At 40.4% G+C, this 17,786-nt stretch overlaps 2 protein-coding genes across 5 annotated transcripts in view; both read left to right on the top strand.

Moving 5' to 3' along the window:
* The window catches only part of LOC115041340 (myocyte-specific enhancer factor 2A-like), a 39,733-nt gene extending 34,221 nt beyond the window's left edge, over positions 1–5,512 (top strand). Inside the window, exons 8-10 of one of the 2 annotated variants that reach the window (XM_029498731.1) lie at positions 2,835–2,961; positions 3,215–3,317; positions 3,961–5,512. In XM_029498731.1, coding sequence (XP_029354591.1) covers positions 2,835–2,961; positions 3,215–3,317; positions 3,961–4,294 — 564 coding nt within the window. In that variant the 3' untranslated portion in view covers positions 4,295–5,512. Of the gene's footprint in view, positions 1–2,834; positions 2,962–3,214; positions 3,318–3,957 lie in introns of both variants that reach the window. The other variant, XM_029498730.1, reaches the window with a different exon arrangement.
* A 4,199-nt stretch (positions 5,513–9,711) lies between these two features.
* Positions 9,712–17,786, top strand: part of mctp2b (multiple C2 domains, transmembrane 2b) — a 29,670-nt gene continuing 21,595 nt past the window's right edge. For all 3 annotated transcript variants that reach the window (XM_029499112.1, XM_029499111.1, XM_029499110.1), the window contains exons 1-3: positions 9,712–9,835; positions 13,912–14,479; positions 17,135–17,188. In XM_029499112.1, the coding sequence (XP_029354972.1) occupies positions 13,961–14,479; positions 17,135–17,188 (573 nt within the window). In that variant the 5' untranslated portion in view covers positions 9,712–9,835; positions 13,912–13,960. The remainder of the gene's footprint in view (positions 9,836–13,911; positions 14,480–17,134; positions 17,189–17,786) is intronic.

Below are 17,786 nucleotides of genomic sequence, written 5' to 3'. Positions count from 1 at the left end.
GATCAGTTCAGTGTTAATTGTTGGCAATTTCTGCGCATTCACACCCCAAAGAACTGCATCAAGTAAAACCATCAGTTTCAGTGACAAAGAAATCCAATCCTTTACAGCGAAATGAGTTTTGGAAGACAACAGGCTGCGCACATAACAAGACTGATGATATTTCAAGATGTTTGCCAATCTTTCCAACTTTGTTGGAAAGAGAGTGCACATTTTCCATTGAGCTCATGCCAGATTTACAGACAATACCAATGGATCACGAACAGAGAAATAATATGCTGTTACATTCTACTCATGCGGACGGTACCTGATGTTCTAATGATTAGGCACGTCAGGTCTAAAGGAGCTCTTGGTTTGGTGAACTGACTCCCTGCTCTGTCTGCAGATGTTGACCACTTTCTCTTCCTTCAGATTGTACCCTCAGCAGCTGTGCTGGCTTATTGAAGTTATTGATTTGCCCTTACCTCCCTTGCTGTTGCCCTTTCCTCCCACACTAGGCTCAAACATGATGTAACGATTAACAAACAATGAAAACAGATACTTTTTTCTTCTTTTTTTATGGTGACGATGCAGCTCCATTAATCTGTTGGCTGTGGGATCAAGGGGATTTTTCAATTTACCCATGACCGATATGTCTTTCTTCTATCTATCTATCTATCCATCCATCTGATGTGGAATTTGAATAGTATACAAAAACACTTATAATATGTCATTATATATCATTATTATTATTAGTTTTTCTTGAGGAATCCTTTGACTAGGGGGCACTTTAAGACTCAATAGTCCGCATCAATGAGATACTGTAAATTTCAAGTGGAGAATTTATGAATGACCTGCTTTTCCTTTCACGTGTGTTAGGAAACGCTTCTTTTGCAGAAATTGTCAGTTGGCATCACTTCATCATTCTGTTCCCCTTTGGATGATTATTGGTCATCACCAGGTGATAAATAAACATTTAGCATAGTCTGTTGTCTTATCTTAGATCTTACTGGTGGACTGTAGCTTAAAGTTGAAATGTGCATTACAGCAAAACACTAATTTGCTGCTTCTGTCTGAAACATAGTATTGAAACCAACAGAGGTGGATGGCTTTGATCATGACATGCATATGTTTCTCTCTTCAGTTTCTGCAGAAAAAGTTGTGCTTGACTTGTGGTCAGACAGCTGCTCTTTGGTTTGATCATCTTGAAACTGTCTTTCACTTCCTCCTTATTGTTAATGTGTGCATGCAAGTGTGCACAATATGTGCGCGTGTGTGCTTGACAAAAATGGTCAACAACTGTTTTTATTTATTTATTTATTTATTTTTATTTACAATTGTTTAAATGTGTTCATTAAGTTTCTTTAAAGCCAAATTCATAAACTAAGCCTTCACCGCACCGGCTTCATTGCTGTGAGTTTTAAGCAGCAATACAATGTTCGCTTGGACTTGAATTTTCTACTCTATAGTGAAGGAGTTCCCACAGTGCACACAGTCTGGGGAGCACGCTTTAATACTGCACAAGTCACACAAGGTTAACTTCAATATTCTGTTAGTTCAAGACATGTACAGGATGGTTAACCCACAATTTGTGTGCCTGCATGTGTGTGCTGAGCAGTGAATGACCTCACTTGGGGTGAGGTCATTACTGACATCATCAGGCTGGAACGTCAATAGCCAAGAGAGTAGCAACACAAAACTTATACTTACTCTTAGAAATGTGTTCAAAGAGACACCAGAAAGAGTGATAGTACGTTGGTCTCTTGCTTCATTTGAGACAGCAACAGTTGGGAAATTAATTGCTTGCACTATTTTGTTGTGTTTTAAAAATTACCTAAATATTTAATCAAGCCAGTTAGAACTAAGGTTGCTGCAGAGGCTTGGCTATACTTCCTTAATGAGACTATTCACAATTAAGATGTATAAAAACTAAATTTGCAGAATTGCCTTAAAACAAAAAATTATTTAGAATAAGAGGTTGCTTGTAGAGCAATGTCTCTCAAAGCGTTTAAGACCAAGGACCACTGACGCATGATCACAAAACTCACAAGCCTTTATTACAATCTGAACATTCCCCAAACCTTTTAGGGCTTATTACTATTTCATACTTTAACACCCATATCGCATGAAGCAGGGAAAGGAAACACCAGGGGCCTTTCAGTCATGATTGTTAAAACCTCATGGTGTATGACCTTAACACACTGGTCACCCCATTCTGAGTTACCGCTTTAATCATTGGCATCTGCACCACCAAGTCACAATATTGATTAAAGATATTTTAAATGAGAATTTGTGATTATGATTTGATTTAATATTGAAATCGACAGTATTTGCTTGGCATAAACAGTTTGAGACACTTAATTGAGAACCATTTTACTGGGCAGAAATACTGTGACATCAGGGCATTTTTATATGATGGAATCTGTGCCTGTGATCGGGGTTTGTGTTTTATTGTTAATAGACTAAAGTCACTGACATGCTGATGTATGTCTGGCAGACTCATCTCTAATCAGACTTGTCCCCTGTCCAGAGTTTTACTCACCAAGACGATAAACTTCATGCTCTCACTCTGGAATCTGGAGGCACTGTGGGAGTGATGAAATTTGGGGGCTTTATTTTATTAGTTTTTCTTTTTTCCTTCAAAGGAAAAGAGATGCAGCATGCTGCATAAAATTCAGTGAAGAGTTGAATGTATACTGACCCCATGTGGTCGAAATGAGGAAGTTCAGCTGTAGGTGATGCACTGCACAGTGATACAGAAAAATTATACAGAGAGTGTAGTTTTTGAGTCTTTCAAATTAAATTAATAGTCATAGAGTTAAATCATGTTCTTTTGTTTTTTGTTTTTTTGTTCCCAGAGCAACCAAAGACTGAGCAGCAGTCAGTCCAGCCAGCCTCTGTCCACCCCAGTGGTGTCCATCACCACACCCAGTCTGACTCACCCAAGTTTGGTCTACTCCAGCATCAGCTCTGCCTATAATGATGGTATCTGACCATTATTTCTGTATGTACTGTGATTGTCATAAATGCAGACCGTGATGATCCACACATCCATGCATGCATATGCCGTACAGCTTATGAATATATCCTGATATAGACCTGAAATTTTTTGTTTTTTTTGTTTGTTTGTTTTGGAAAAAAAGAGACTGTCATTTTTGGCCTTAATGTTACCTTTCCACCAAAAGTTGGTTAAAGTGAAATGGTTTCAGAGATGGTTTAGTGTCTCTCTCTTTGTCAGATTACTCCCTGAGCAGCGCAGAGCTGTCAGGCTTCAGCTCGCCGGCAGGCCTGGCCTTGGGCTCCATGGCAGCATGGCAGCAACAACATCTGGGCCCACTGGAGTGAGTACCTGACACTGTTGAATCAGCTGTTTCTTTACATAATTCCATTAGTTGATTTTCTTTACTACCCTAACTACAAAATTAGCAGACAAACAAAACAGGACGACAAAAGCCCCAGGAGTTTCTCTGGTGATATAAGTATACATGAAAAACTTTACTTGGGTTATTTCAAGTTAAAGTGAGACTAAGTGGCCAAGTGGTGACAGTTGTGGTATAATGTTACATTACTAACATTGTGAACATTTAAATCCAGTATAAGTTCAGCGTTTCATTTGTAAGAGGAAGACTGTGTATAAATTGCATGTGTGTATATATATATATATATATATATATTATTTTATGTAATGCCCATTTGTGCTATCATCTTTTTCTTTCTTCCTAAAAAGAAAGCATGTGTAACCATTTCAAATGCACTATTTTATTGACCAAAAACATTTTATTTTGTTGTTTTTACTGGTGAGGATAGAGCAAATTCTTCAGTGGTTTATTTATATTCTATGTACTTTTATGGAGTGCCAGTATCTCAAAGTAAGATACAGTAAGATTCAGAAATAGCAGGAGACACCACCTAGTTTTCCCACTAGGTGGTGTCTTTCTTTCAGTGTACCTTTAACTCTTCCTCTTTTCCCTTTATCTGCAGCAGCTCCAATCTCTCCATCAACACCAACCAAAGCATCAACATCAAAGCTGAGCCGATCTCCCCACCCCGTGACCACCTCAGCCAGGCGGGGTACATGGCCCAGACTCGTGCCCCTCCTCATCTTCACTCTTCCAGCTCCTCCAACCGAGCAGAGATGGGGAGGTCTCCTGCAGACAGTGTCAGCTCCTCCTGCAGCTCCCACGAAGGCGGCAACGACCGCGATGAGCAGCAGCAGCAGCAGCAGCAGCCAGACTTCCACTCACTCCCTGTGAGTCGGTCGGTGGGCAGGGAGAGCCCGGCGGTCAAACGAATGCGAATGGACAGTTGGGTGACTTAGACCACGCAGTCACATGACAACACAGCAGGGCAAACACATGAAGGACACTTTTATGCAAATTTAATGTGGATTTTTATAGATGTGTTCTGTTATTTTTCATTAAGTTATCTCTGTTTTTTATTTTTTGGTTTTGCTATTTTTGGTCAGATTTTTAAGAAAGATTAAACAACAGCTGCCCAGAAATTGTGCATCTTTCAGAAACATCTTATCTTAGATAAACATAACCATAAGATGCAGTGCTTTTGAAATATATATAATTTTAAGCACCACAGACTGAAAATGTGGGTCCAATTGCAGTGCAGTTTGTAATTTTCTTACTTAGTGGGACATAGTGCCGTACACAGGAGAATGGGAAAGGGTGAGTTTAGCGATGTTTATTGTTGTTTGAGTGGTAAAACAGGGAAGTACTCAAGGATGTCTCCCACAGGGTGTCACCCAATTTCTGATCTTCTCAGGGTTTAAAACATTGAGTCCAGCATGAAGGCAATAGTCCCTCCACACCCCTATAACACCTCTTTACAAAAACCCTTATTTATATCAGCCAAAGCAGTATGCAGTTTTTGTTGTTTGTGTTTTTATATGGTGCAAAGAATTAAACAATACTTTGTTCAGATTTACGACTGAAAGCCATTAACACTTGTTCTGTATGTACTATTGAAATATGTCTTTATGGATTTGTAAATAGTGTCTTTAATATATATCACTTTTTGGTGTAATTATATACTGTATTGTTATTTGGACTGTTTTATCTGCACCTATCTTGGTGAAAGAACCCTGACGAAATTTTACAAAAGTATATTTTTGTGGATGATTCCCATATTTGCAAGGCATTGTCCCTTCCGCTAACATCAAGTGTATCTTGGATAAATCTGTTTTGTGAAGTTTGCTGTGTTTCACTGTCCTCAAACTGCATATTTAGACTGTAGTGAAAGGTAAATGCATTCTACATCAAACAGACACCAGGATGATGAATAGACAAGTACAACTGACAGATAACAGGTCTGGTACTGTAAAAACAGATAAAATTAGAACCTGTGAGATCATTTGAGATGAGTTGAATTCTGTTTTACATCAGAGATTGCATAAGTAAGCCCATGTCAGGTTAACCCAGAAAAGCCCTGAACACCATTAAAATAAGGTGAGGTGACCCAGTGCATGAAGAAACTTCCCCTGGTTTATATTTAAAGGCAATATGTTGGAATTAAACTTATATTTGATGAGAAATTCAGTCCAGACTAGTAAATACAGGGTTATGATGTAATTCTACCTAATTAATGTAATTTTGTTTTAAGTATAGCAGCAGGGTGGCTTAGGGTTCGGTTCCCGGCCTGCGGCCCTTCTGTGCAGAGTTTGCATGTTCTCCCTGTACCTGTGTGGGTTTCCTCCCGCCAGCCAAAGACATGCATGTTTGGGTTCATTTGTCACTCCGAATTTGTTCGAAGATCTGAGTGTGAGTGCGAGTGGTTGTTGGTCTCTGTCTGTCTCTGTGTGTTGGCCCTGTGATGGACTGGTGACCTGTCCAGGGTGACCCCACCTTCGCCTGGTGTGAGCTGGGATCGGCTCCAGCACCCCTGTGACCTGTAGATTGAAAAGCGGTAGAAGATGGATGGATGGATGTTTTAAATATAAGAACAATTCATGTACATGTAAGTATTCACACAGATCAAATCAGATTTGAAACAAAGTTAAGTCAAGGCACTTTACATATAGAGCAGGTCTAGACCAAACTCTTTATAAAATTAGATAAAATATCTCACTGCACATATTATAAAAATATTTATCGGAAAAATTACAGGATTGTGCAAATGTTCTAGCAACTTCTTATTCTTATCCATCACACATCAGTTTGGGAGATGGGAACTTATTGAACAGTTGCGTGGCTGAGTAAGAAATGGTTAAAACTGAAAACGGAATGTGGTAAGTTCAGGGCAACATCTGTGGTGAATGGTGCTGCAAGCTGCAAGACTAACCACAATGATTCCAGTGAACAATAGTATGAAACATCAGTCATTAGAGTGAAAAGAACAGAGGTGTGAAAGGTTTATTTGGCTTTCTTGAGAGAGAGGAATAGACATTTGTGTCACGAAACCCCTCAAAAGCATTGCTGGTACCTGTATGTTCTTGATGGAGAGGTGACCTTAAATGGAAAATGTGGTTACAGTGAAAATTACTGTAGACTGTAGAGGAAAAGAAAAACAGAGAAAAAAAACCCAAACAACCTCATTTTAAACAAAGGAAATGTTATAATAGAAGCTGTATGGACTGGAATCACAGACAGGAACTACCATGGCTCAATGAGGATGTACTGAAAAGTTAGATAGCACAGTTGATAGGTGGAAGAAACCTGGAACAAGAGCTGACTTATAACATACCAGTCAGAAAGATATGAATGAGGTGGAGGAAGTTGGGGATTCAGAACAGAAGGCTGTTTCACATGAAAGGTGTTGTGTTTTAACACCTATGTCTGGTGGAACAACCACCAAAATTAACTGGGTGTGAAGGTTAGATGTGGGCACAGGGGAAAAAATGTCATGTCAGTCATTTTGTTTTAAGGCAGCACAATGGATACAATAAATTGTTATGTAATATAAGCCTGATTTTTTTCCGAGGGGTGGTGCAATAGTAAACTTTTTCATTCTTATTCCAAAGACAAAATAGGAACTAACTAACCAAAAGGCTTGCCGTCTCTGCCACTTCATTTACTTTAAGTCCTTTGTCTGTTGTTAGGACGTCTTCCTCTGGCTCCATTAACTCACTCTCCATCATCTCCAACACTGACATCGATGAAGAAAACGCCGGCTTTGATGCTGCGTTCACTGCTGGAAGCTAAAATATGTGCAGCAGCCGTTTATGTTTATTTTGGAGGCAGTAATTCCCGAGTTTGACAACTTAAATCTAATTTATTCCCAAATCCCAAATCCCCCCCCCCCCCCCCCCCCCCCCCTTCTTCTGATGGGCTGAGGTGGACAGACTATACAACTTCATTACTTCAGTAAAAGTACAGATACTTCTTGTCAAAAATATTACTCCAATACAAGTAAAAGTAGCTTCGTCAAAATATTACTTAAATAAAAGTATAAAAGTATTTGCTTAAAAAATGAACAAAAAAAGTACAAGCATAAAAAAGTAGCTCAGGAAATACAGGAAAGAAAAGTACATTTATTGTCATGATGCAATACACTGATGTGATTCTGCGACAGACATTTATACAGACGTTTTTAGCTGAAACATACCTTCAGTTAAAGAGGCCCTAAAGAACCGGTCTGTGGGGGGATCCGGTCCAGTCTCTCGTCTCTGGAGGGGTTTGGTCTAGTCCAGAGTTCTCCAACTCTTCTCTGTGTTTGACCAGGTGATCCTGCGCTGCAGTGGACTCTCCCATCTGGTCAAAGCTCCCTGCTTACAGAGTCCTACTGCCCTGCTCACTTGCTCTTCCTCCACACCTGCATGGACCTCTTCCTGGAGAACGTGGTGTCTCTCCTTGCCCTGGGCCTTGCGACCTGGGTCCTTTGGAAATAGCCCAGACCTGCTCTGCCAATTGCCACAGTCTACCAATGCCTTTTGTCTCAGATGTGGCTCTACTACCTCCACTTCCTTCTTGTCCTTACTGTGATGCCGACTGCTGTCACTTTAGCATCCCTGGAGTCACTGTACTGGAGCACTTCCTGTGCGTGGGCCACCATGAACTCTTCCCAGAGTCCACTGAATGGTAGTTGCAAAGCATTGCTTGTCCTGTGCTGCGCTGGTGAGGCTGGGTTTAAAAGCCCAGAGAAAGTTACTTACCTTACTTTTGAGGGGCTCAGTTGTTGTTGTTGGACCAGCAGGGGCAACAAGACTCTGGGTAGGACAGAGTGCTGGTAAATCCAGGCTTTAAATCTACCAGGTGGACCAGACCTGTCAACCTTGGTGAGCTTGCGTCAAAGACCTTTCCCAAGCTCTGGACCAGCTGCTCTGCAATGGATGGAATGACTGCTCCTGTAATTAGGAATCGGAATTTGCCAGTCACTTCCCCCTTCCAGAACACCATGGACCTTGACTTGTAGGGCTTAAAACTCATCCTGGCTCAAGTGATGAGTTTCTCAAGACCTTGTAAGATCCACCTGCACCCTGGGACTGACATTATCATTGGCTGTTGTACACCTGACTTGAGCAAGGGGCCCTCTGCATTCCACCTCAGCTGACTTAACAACCATGTTCAGGGCAAAGTTGAAAAGGATAACAGAGATTGTGCAGCTTGTTACTATTCCTTTTTCAAGGCGATGCCAGTGTGATGTTTTGGACTCCAAAGTGACCCTCTACTTGAAATTATTGTAGTGAGATTGTCTGGAACTAATCAATGTTTCTTGAGTTCTCCTCCTCGGGGATGCAAACTCCCTCAGCACATGTCCACTGGTTAGCAACCCTCATTCTTCACCAGATCACCTTCAAGATCTTCCACAAGTGCTGGAGAAGCTCTGGGCACCACTTATAGTCGAGGTAGGGTACACCACAGGGGCCTGGGGTAGATAATGATTAAGCTGCCTTGATGACCTTTTCGACCTCCTTTAGGCTTGGTTCCTTCTGTAGTGGTTAGCGCTGTCGCCCCACAATAAGAAGGTTGTGGGTTTGGTTCCCGGCCTGGGTCCTTTCTGTGCCGAGTTTGCATGTTCTCCCTGTGTCTGTGTGGGTTTCTTCCAGGTACTCCGGTTTCCTCCCACCGTCCAAAGACATGCATGTATAGGTTAACTGGCGATCCTAAATTGACCGTAGGTGTGAATGCGAGCGTGAGTGGTTGTTTGTCTCTGTATGTCCTTGAGTGTTGGCCCTGCGATGGACTGACCACCCCTCGCCCGGTGTGAGCTGGGATTGTCTCCAGCAGCCCCACGACCCGGATACGGATGAAGATGAGTGAGTGAGTGAGTGAGTGGTACCTTAATCTGCACTAAATGCCTCAGGTTTGGACCTACCACTTGATCAAGTTGACTAGCTATCAGAAATATCTTAAAAACAAAAAACGATTTTAAAGAAGTGTTCCTATTGCTGTGAGATTTATGACAAATATTCCCCCAATTAACACACAGCAATATCCCAGTAAAGTTAACTGGAGTGACAGCTTATCGGAAATGGACATATATTGTTTTATTTCTACCAAAGTAAAGTGGGACCAACTTCATCAAATATGTAAATATTCTCGGTAGATGTGAACAGCACACTCTTTGGAATGGCTTTGCGTTGGACTGACAGTTGTGCATGTTTTAACAAATCTAATTCTGTGTGAGTGTTCGGCAAAACTATCCGGTGTGCATCTGAATTTGAAGCCTGTCCGTGAGTGTTTTCGGCGTCTTTTCTAATGCCCACGTTAGGACTTCTCGTTGCGTGCGCGCACCGGAAGCCTTTTACTTTGAAACGCTGGACCTGGCGCAGCGTGCGCAGCTTGACGGCGGACGGCCGTCAGAGAGGAGGAAGCCGGCGGTCTGAGGTGAAGCTCTTCTGTCTTTCTGGCCACAATGTGAGGTGGAAGCGAAGCACTCGTCGGAAACTTCTTAGCAGCGGAAATATACAGAGGTAAAGGGTCTCTCTTTAAGTCGCTTTTTTTTTTCTGTCCCAGAGGAAAGGCAGAAGAAGTTGAATTACCTGTGGGGGTCTTTGGGGAGGGGGCGGCGGCGGCGGCCAGGTGAGCCTCCGGTGCACGGAAACGTTTCCCCGTGGCGGACGGGTGAGTCACGGTGTTTCTGTCGACCCGCCCGTCTCCTCCTGTTTCTGAATCAGGCTGAGCTCCGAGTCACTCTCCGTTTACAAAAAAGTCCGACCGCTTCACAACATCTGTCTCCTGAATTTCACACGCACGGCGAGAAGTTTGAAGTTTAGCCACTGTTTGGATTAATATAGGAACATGGCGGGTGGAAGAGCCCCCCCCCCCCCCCCACACACACACGCACACACACACACCCCAGTGTCTCAATCAAGGTTACACAATATCCTCTGTTTATAATATAATGTGGCGCTAATCCGCAGCATTAATATACTTGTGTCATCCAGATATTACAAGGAATACATGCTATTATAGACAATCATGGAGAGCTATTTTTTATAGTCCTAATGAGAGCCTGAAAAGGAAATTCCAATGTTTACAGATAACGTGCACTTAAGGCCATGTTTTATACTGACTCAACACACAGAAGTTTGTAATCATGAAACAGGAAAGTCAGGAATGTTTACATTTAGCAGAGCTTATTTTGTATTATTTTTCTGATGCTTTTCTTTTGCAGAGTGTGAGTAGTGTCTTTTGGCTCCACTGAGCAGTAGTTGTCTTGCAGCATATCAAAGAGTAAGGACCAAAAGGTGAAATCGTTTCAGGAAATAGCTAAATAGCTTCTTGCCTTGTTCTGGCAAGACAACCCACAGTCTTTCTCAACTCAGCGACAGAATGTGGAAAAACAAACAAACAAAAAGCCAAAACAAATCAAGGAGCCCTTATAACAACATTTTAGGGAAACATAATTTAAATAAGTGTTTTTAAATTAGAAGTATATTTCCTGGTAATTTATATCTGATTTATATCTGCTGACAGGATGACAATTCATGCGGAGAGATTTCAAAACCTGATCTCCGCTTTCCTCATGGATCAGTTTATTGCTTCTTCAAAAGTACTTTCATGTTTAAGATCAGATTAAGTGTCATTTTGAAATGCAGCCCTCTGGTATTTTTCCGCTGTTAGGCATCAGTCACATTTTTCTCTCAAATGAGTGTGACTTCATCGAGCAATTAGAGTAGAGAATGCAATGTGTGTCGATGTGCAGGTTTTCTGACAGTCACTGGTGCATGTGTCACCCGCCTCCCAAGTTTACACACTTCTTAGTGTCTGAAGTGACAGGCCAACTTGACACTTCAGACCAATGCACCTCAGGTTGTTTTATCCTTATCACTGATATAAATTGGTTTAATTCATAATAATATATTATAAACAACACCTCAAGTAAGTACTATTTGACATACTTCCATATTGTTTTCTTTGATATACTGAGTCCCATGAGCCCTGGATGCTGTTTAATGTTTTGAGTTCAAACCACCACCAACAGTCTTTACATGAATTCTCACTCTGAAACCACATAAGTGATGAGGACATCTAATTTTGGCAGCAAATACCCAGTGAATTCATTATTTTATCAAATTAACATGTGTATTTTATAAGGAAATTAAATAAAATATTCTACATGTGTGCAACAATAAAAGCCTTTTAAAGGGATTAAATTTTCCTTATTAACTCATGTTAAATTTGTGAAACACCTTTGAACACTGCATTTTGCTGCTTGTTCACTGTGATATATGGGAGAAATCAGGCCTTTTTTGCCAGTCAGTGAATGTTGCTTCAGAGAGTCAGATAAATGAATTAAATCTGATGTAAGCAAGGTTTCTGGACAAGGTTGCTCTTTGGACAGATGGATGGCCTTGGCATCTCCTTGAACCAGTCCACGTTAGAGACATCACAGCTTCATTGCATGGGCTCATAGCAGGGATATAGTAAAATGGATGGCAAAGCAATTTAATTTTCAAACACTTCTGTACCACAGGACGATATAAAGAATGTTTTACCAAGTACTGTTTTAGCGATGAAGGTAAACTTGTATACATTTTTCCCTACCATTTAAGAGCATTTTGTATCGTGGCCCAAATAAATTTGATAACATCTATTTACAATACACACAGAGTAACATTAGCTGCTGAATACTTGAGGACAGCTGCTGCTGAAGATGATGCTGTAAAGACTAAACCTCGCTTTGCAATCTCATTACAAAGCCAGGTGATGACCCTTTGTAGGTTTGACACCTAAAGTGACAACTATCATGTTACACATAGCTGTTGGTCCAATGTTAGTATGGAAATATGTTTCCGGCAAATGAAATCTCTCTGTGGAGTAACCTTCTGTTCAAAAGCTTTTCTAACATCATGATTTTTTTTTCTTTGTAGTTGATTTCAGTCTAATTTTGGAGCCATTTCAGATCATGAAATTTTATATGTTGTAATTATTCATGAAGTTTTCTGTTAAACAGCAGGCAGATCTGCAGTTGGCCTATTAGTGGCCATCATCCTTTTTCCTCCGCCTGCTCCTGTCTCTCGCTGTCACTGTTTCAGTGATCCACCATTTAATCCTTATATTTGGGTCAGAATTCTGAATCTAGGCTACAGATATCAGAGTCATTAGTTGACCCGTTTTTACAAACATCGGCTATAGCACTAGTGTCTCCTCCAGGGAAAAATATATCAGTTGTTCCAGTTTTATGTTAGTGTTTGAGATTAGGTGTTGGATTTTTTAAAATTGCCTTTCACTTTCAAAAACCATGGTCACTTTCACTTCTTTACATTTGGCATGATCTTTGCGCGCTTTGTGAACACTAATTCTTACTGCGCTCACTCATCTGTTGCCTTCCAGACTCTTCCTCTACTTCCCCTCACCAGGTGGTAACGTGGCAGATCACTGGTTCCAGTAAATGACAGTATGGGGTAGTAAAGTAAGACACATGTAGTTGTTAAGAGGCTTATGGGACTGTTGCTTTACAAGATCAGGTTTTGTCAGAAGCTGCAGTTCTGGGCAGATGCTGCTGCTGCTTGTATCTCAAAAATAATTCAGTGAGATAGTTATTAAGTATGCAATGACCCTAACCCTAAAACACTGTAGTGGCTTCCCTCCAAAAATGAGATTAAAGCTCAGGTCGCAGCATGTTTTTACTGATCACATCGAGGATAAACAAGCTTCAACACACTGTGCGACCTTTTATACCACATTGTAAAATATGACCATCTAATGCATTTTTCACACCCTCTTCACAAGACTGTTGGATATAGACGAAAGCCTAAAAACAGGCCTGTAAATGGATCTCTTCAATTTGATTATTTTCAATTTCAAACTATTCACAAAGGTCATTAATGAACCATCCATGTTCAAATGTATGAAAAATGATTCTAATCTCCAGAGTCACTGCAGTATGTTACATTTGTTTCATATTGGATTTCAAAATGCAGAGTTGTACATATACCGCTGGAAGAGGTGAAATGTCTTGCTTGATTTATCATTTTATGATGGGCTTAGTTAATATGAGCTGATCATCAGCCTCTATAAATACCCAATATTTATATTACGGCTTCCCATTCTCTTCATTCCTCATTTGTTTCTGTTCCAAGGGCTGATAATGTGATCTCTGTTGTATATTTGCAACTGTTTGTGACATTACAGTAGGCAACATATTTTTAACGCACGTCTGATACATTGGCCATTTAAACACAAGAAAATTTCCTCTTATTACACTGACAAATGTGACTTACAATGATCACAATTGAGTAATGATACAGCTTATATGATACACTGCTGATTGATTGTGGTCATAGACTTGAAACAATGGTAAATGGCAATGGTGAGGCTAGTGAGTTCCCTCAGGTGGAGACAGGCCAGTTGTTGCTGTAGTATTACATTTAACAGGTACTTCAGTGGAGATTTTCTCATCCAACTGTAAGAGCTGTGATGCAATATTTTTGTTGGGTTGGTTAGAATGTGACACAAACATTGTAAAACAGTAGCTTATCATCATTTATGGCAGTGAATATGTGACAGTTACCAACCTGTCTGTCTCTGTCCTTTTCTACAGCTTTCAGTGATGTCCAGATCTTAGACACAGGCTGATTCTCTCACCCATCATGGACTCCAAGAAGCCAGGCATGCTGCACCATTTACGCCAGAAGATGCTGCCACATTTTCGGCGAGGCAAAACAAGCTCAAGCAAACGTGTTGTCCAGCTTGAACATGTCATGGACAATAGGATGAGCTCATCCGTCCCTGACATGAGAGATATGGGGCAGGCATCAAGCCCAATCACGCAGCCTCATCAATACAATAGTCCCAGCTACAGCAACCCCTCCACTCCACTTGTCAAGCTGTCCATAGGGAAGGAAAGAGGTGGGCGTGGCCTGAATGTGGGAGTAGTTGATGGAGGAGCTGGGAGGAGTGAACATAGACTGAATGTGCCTAAAGACTGCACAGACTGGGCTTCCTCCCAGGAGTCATTAAACAGTCTCTGTGAGGTGGAGAGAGAGACTCTGGAGACAAACTTCAGACCTGCCAGGGGGATGGAGCCAGAGGAGCTGGCCCTGCCAGAGATGATGACCGTCTACAGCCCTGACCTTCCCTCCATGGAGATCTCACAGGACAGCTCGCAGGTACAGAATGTGAATCCAGTTGAACATAAACAATTGTATTAAAAAGGGCGATTATACATTTCAGTTTGGTCATTGGCAGCACTCACAGAAAGACTGCATCCATTTGCATCCGTACAAAGATTAAAAGAGAGTATGACAACAAAAGAGAAGTTAGAAGAGAATAGTAGCAGCGCATATTGTTTTCCTGAAAGGCACAATAGATAAGGTACTTGTGATGACGTTACTGGTTTGTGGTACATTGGCGGGTGTGAGCTGTGTTTGCCCAGGCCACACAAAGTTTAACAATGGAGAGATGGATTGTCCTGAAATTAGAGATCCGTCTAAAATCAATAGTCTCCAGCAACGCTGGGCAAACTGGGAGTGTTTGTTTATAGACCAGATTTAATGACTCACATCTTTGTGTTGTCACAACCTTTTTGATAGTGACAAGGATGTGGATTAACAAAATTTACATGGTCACCCAACAATGATCCAAACTCTCTCTATCTATATATATATATATATATATATATATATATATATATATTCTTTCATGTACTAATTATGATGAATGTGTGATTTGACTGTTTGAAAATGGAAAGTTCGTTCAGCATGTCCCATTGTGCACTGTGATGATCCAATCCGACCAATCAGCTAGCAGGTCCCAGGAATGGATGAAAGCTCATATTTCAGTAAATACCTTGTCCAGATTTGTTCAAATCATCTCCACCTACGTTAGATGTCACCCAGTTTATTTTTCTTCCAATGAAAAGTGGTGCTAAGTCGACCTGTGTCTTTACTCTTAAAGTTTTGTTTGGTATCGTCTCCCTTGCCCTGATTTGCAAATAAATTAATAGCATTTCAAGTTATAAGAGTAAAAATATTCTTTATTTTTGGATTATTCTCCCTTTGCAGTGCATTTCACAAGCATGTGCTCAGATGCAAGCGGAAACTCTCAAACTTAACTGAGCCCACATGTTATTTGTTGCAGTAAAATGTCAAGGAAATTAACTTCCAATGGCATCACTTATTAAACATTGACTAGATGAGTTACTGAAATTGAGGCCAACCTTGACCTGATCATTTCAGCCTTGTAACTCCACAGATAGCACTCTGTACTCGAGAGGATACAATTTACTTAGTTATATTAACCAGGCATCGGGTCCTGTTTAATTTGGCACTTGTAGAAGCAGCAAGAAACGCTGCTGCCGGTGCTGGTTTCATTTTAGTCCTCAGGCCACGGAACAAGTTAATTTGGCCACGCTGTAACACCACGGCACCCCTAAGTGCTTTGTTTTAAAACACTTCCTGAAAACAGACTGTATTCCTGTCATCACAGTAAAGGTGAGACACTGATTTTCTGCCGTTTGTGGACCCTCCAAACGAATACTACACTGGAAAAACAATTAATCATAAGTAGTACCTTTAAAGTCTGCCAGAATTGTTCTAATATCTATAAAAATGTTTGAGGTGGGGAACGAAGGTAAGGGCTGATCTTGACACCACATCAGCTAACAGACAAAACACACAAACTTCAACTGAAGAGAAACTTTGTTTTACTCCCCCATAAAGCCCAGATCAGTGGGGCAGTGGAATAATGATTGTCCTTCAGCAACTCTGATGTTAGAACCAAGAAGATGAGTTGGAGTCATCCAGCTAAGCACACTTGTAACTAAAAACCTGTAAAGAGGTTCTGATCCTTTATGTTATGTTATGATGTCTTTCCTTGGCTTTAATAGAAAAACACTGCTAGTCTGAATACTTGCGTCAGTGTATTTCAATTTAATGGTTTTTAAGTCATTACAAAGTATTAATTGCAGATCTTTGGTGAAAGCAAAAACAGAAAAATTTCTGAATGCGCTAAATTACTATTTCACACAACTATTCAGTACTTGTAGATCAGATCAGTTCCATGCTTGAAAATTGCCTTCATTTTGTAAACTAAACACCTGAAGAGCTTTCAAATTCAAATCCAAATTCAAACTCCTTTATTATTCCCACAGTGAGGACATGTCACTGTTGCATCAGCAAGAAAAACAAACAAAAATTTGAACTGGGATTTAAAAAATAAATAAATAATTGAATGATGAAATGACATTATTTCAGTGACAAATCTGTCCTCATACACTAGCAAGAGTTAGGTGACGGCTGTAAATATCTGGAGAACAACACTAATGGCATTTATTCGCAGTCAATATTGAATCAGCTACTTTCACCTACCACTAGTGTGTATCTCATTAGTACGTAATATACCAGACAGTGCTTTTGTTTCTAATTTTGGCTGTAAAAACAAGGAAAAGATTTCACCTTACAGCAGCAGGCTCAGTCCTTCAGAGTTTAAAGTCAAGGGTCAAAATTGTTGTTCCTCTGCAGTGGGCAAAAGGGTAGCAAAAGCAGAAAAGCAAATGATCCTTTTTCATTACTTTGCTCTTTTGTTTAACTCAGTTCAGTCCATGGGACACAGGAATTTTTAATAATTGCTCAGAGGATTTTCCCAGTGGCAGCAATGCTGCAGGGGGATCAGTACCTGATCAGTACCCTTAGCTGGTCTGCAGACTGAAACTTCCATTTTTGTGCCATCATTATTTTTCCTTTCATCATGTGGAATTCATGCTTTTATAATAGTTCTCTAGTATCTCATAATAGATTTTGACATTCATCTCTTTGTCTCCACAGTTTGAAAATAATGATTTCAACGATGATGTGTCAAAAGAGCAAGACTCCCAAAATGTTAGTACTATTTCATGTATGCATTTTATTCATTTCTATGCTGATTATGTGAACTGATATAATTTTTATATAATTTTATGCTTTCTTCTGAAAAGGTGATTGTAATGTTGGAGTTTAGACCTGAGATACGACTCTATGACAAATCAAAAGGACTCTGCAGCCCGTTGAAATAAACAGTCAACTGCAATTTATTTATTTTTTTTATTGTTATGTACCAGGCAGTCTGCAGGATTGTGAATTAGACACACCCCTGCCAAAGTTTAATTCCAGATTATCTTGCAGTGTTCAGGACAGTAGCCTGTGTGTGGCTCAGACATTGAATAGTGTGTCACCCTGGCTTTTGTAGCCAGTCAGGGTTGGGATGCTGAGCCGGGTGATTCCAGGCAACTGGATTTTATTCACCAAAAGATGCTCAGTTTGATGGAGAGGCTTAATACTGATTCATAATCCATTGCATACACATGAAACATAGTAAATCGTACATAGTGATGTTTTTGAGTTGTTCCAAAAATTATACATGGATGTAATGTTTATTATACAACAAGTTGATTCTAGCATGTGACATAGCTTGCTTTTAACGAAACCTGAACAAACCAAC

Source organism: Echeneis naucrates, chromosome 3 (assembly GCF_900963305.1).
Source record: "Echeneis naucrates chromosome 3, fEcheNa1.1, whole genome shotgun sequence".
Taxonomy (NCBI): domain Eukaryota; kingdom Metazoa; phylum Chordata; class Actinopteri; order Carangiformes; family Echeneidae; genus Echeneis; species Echeneis naucrates.
This window is presented reverse-complemented; position numbering and strand designations above follow the sequence as displayed.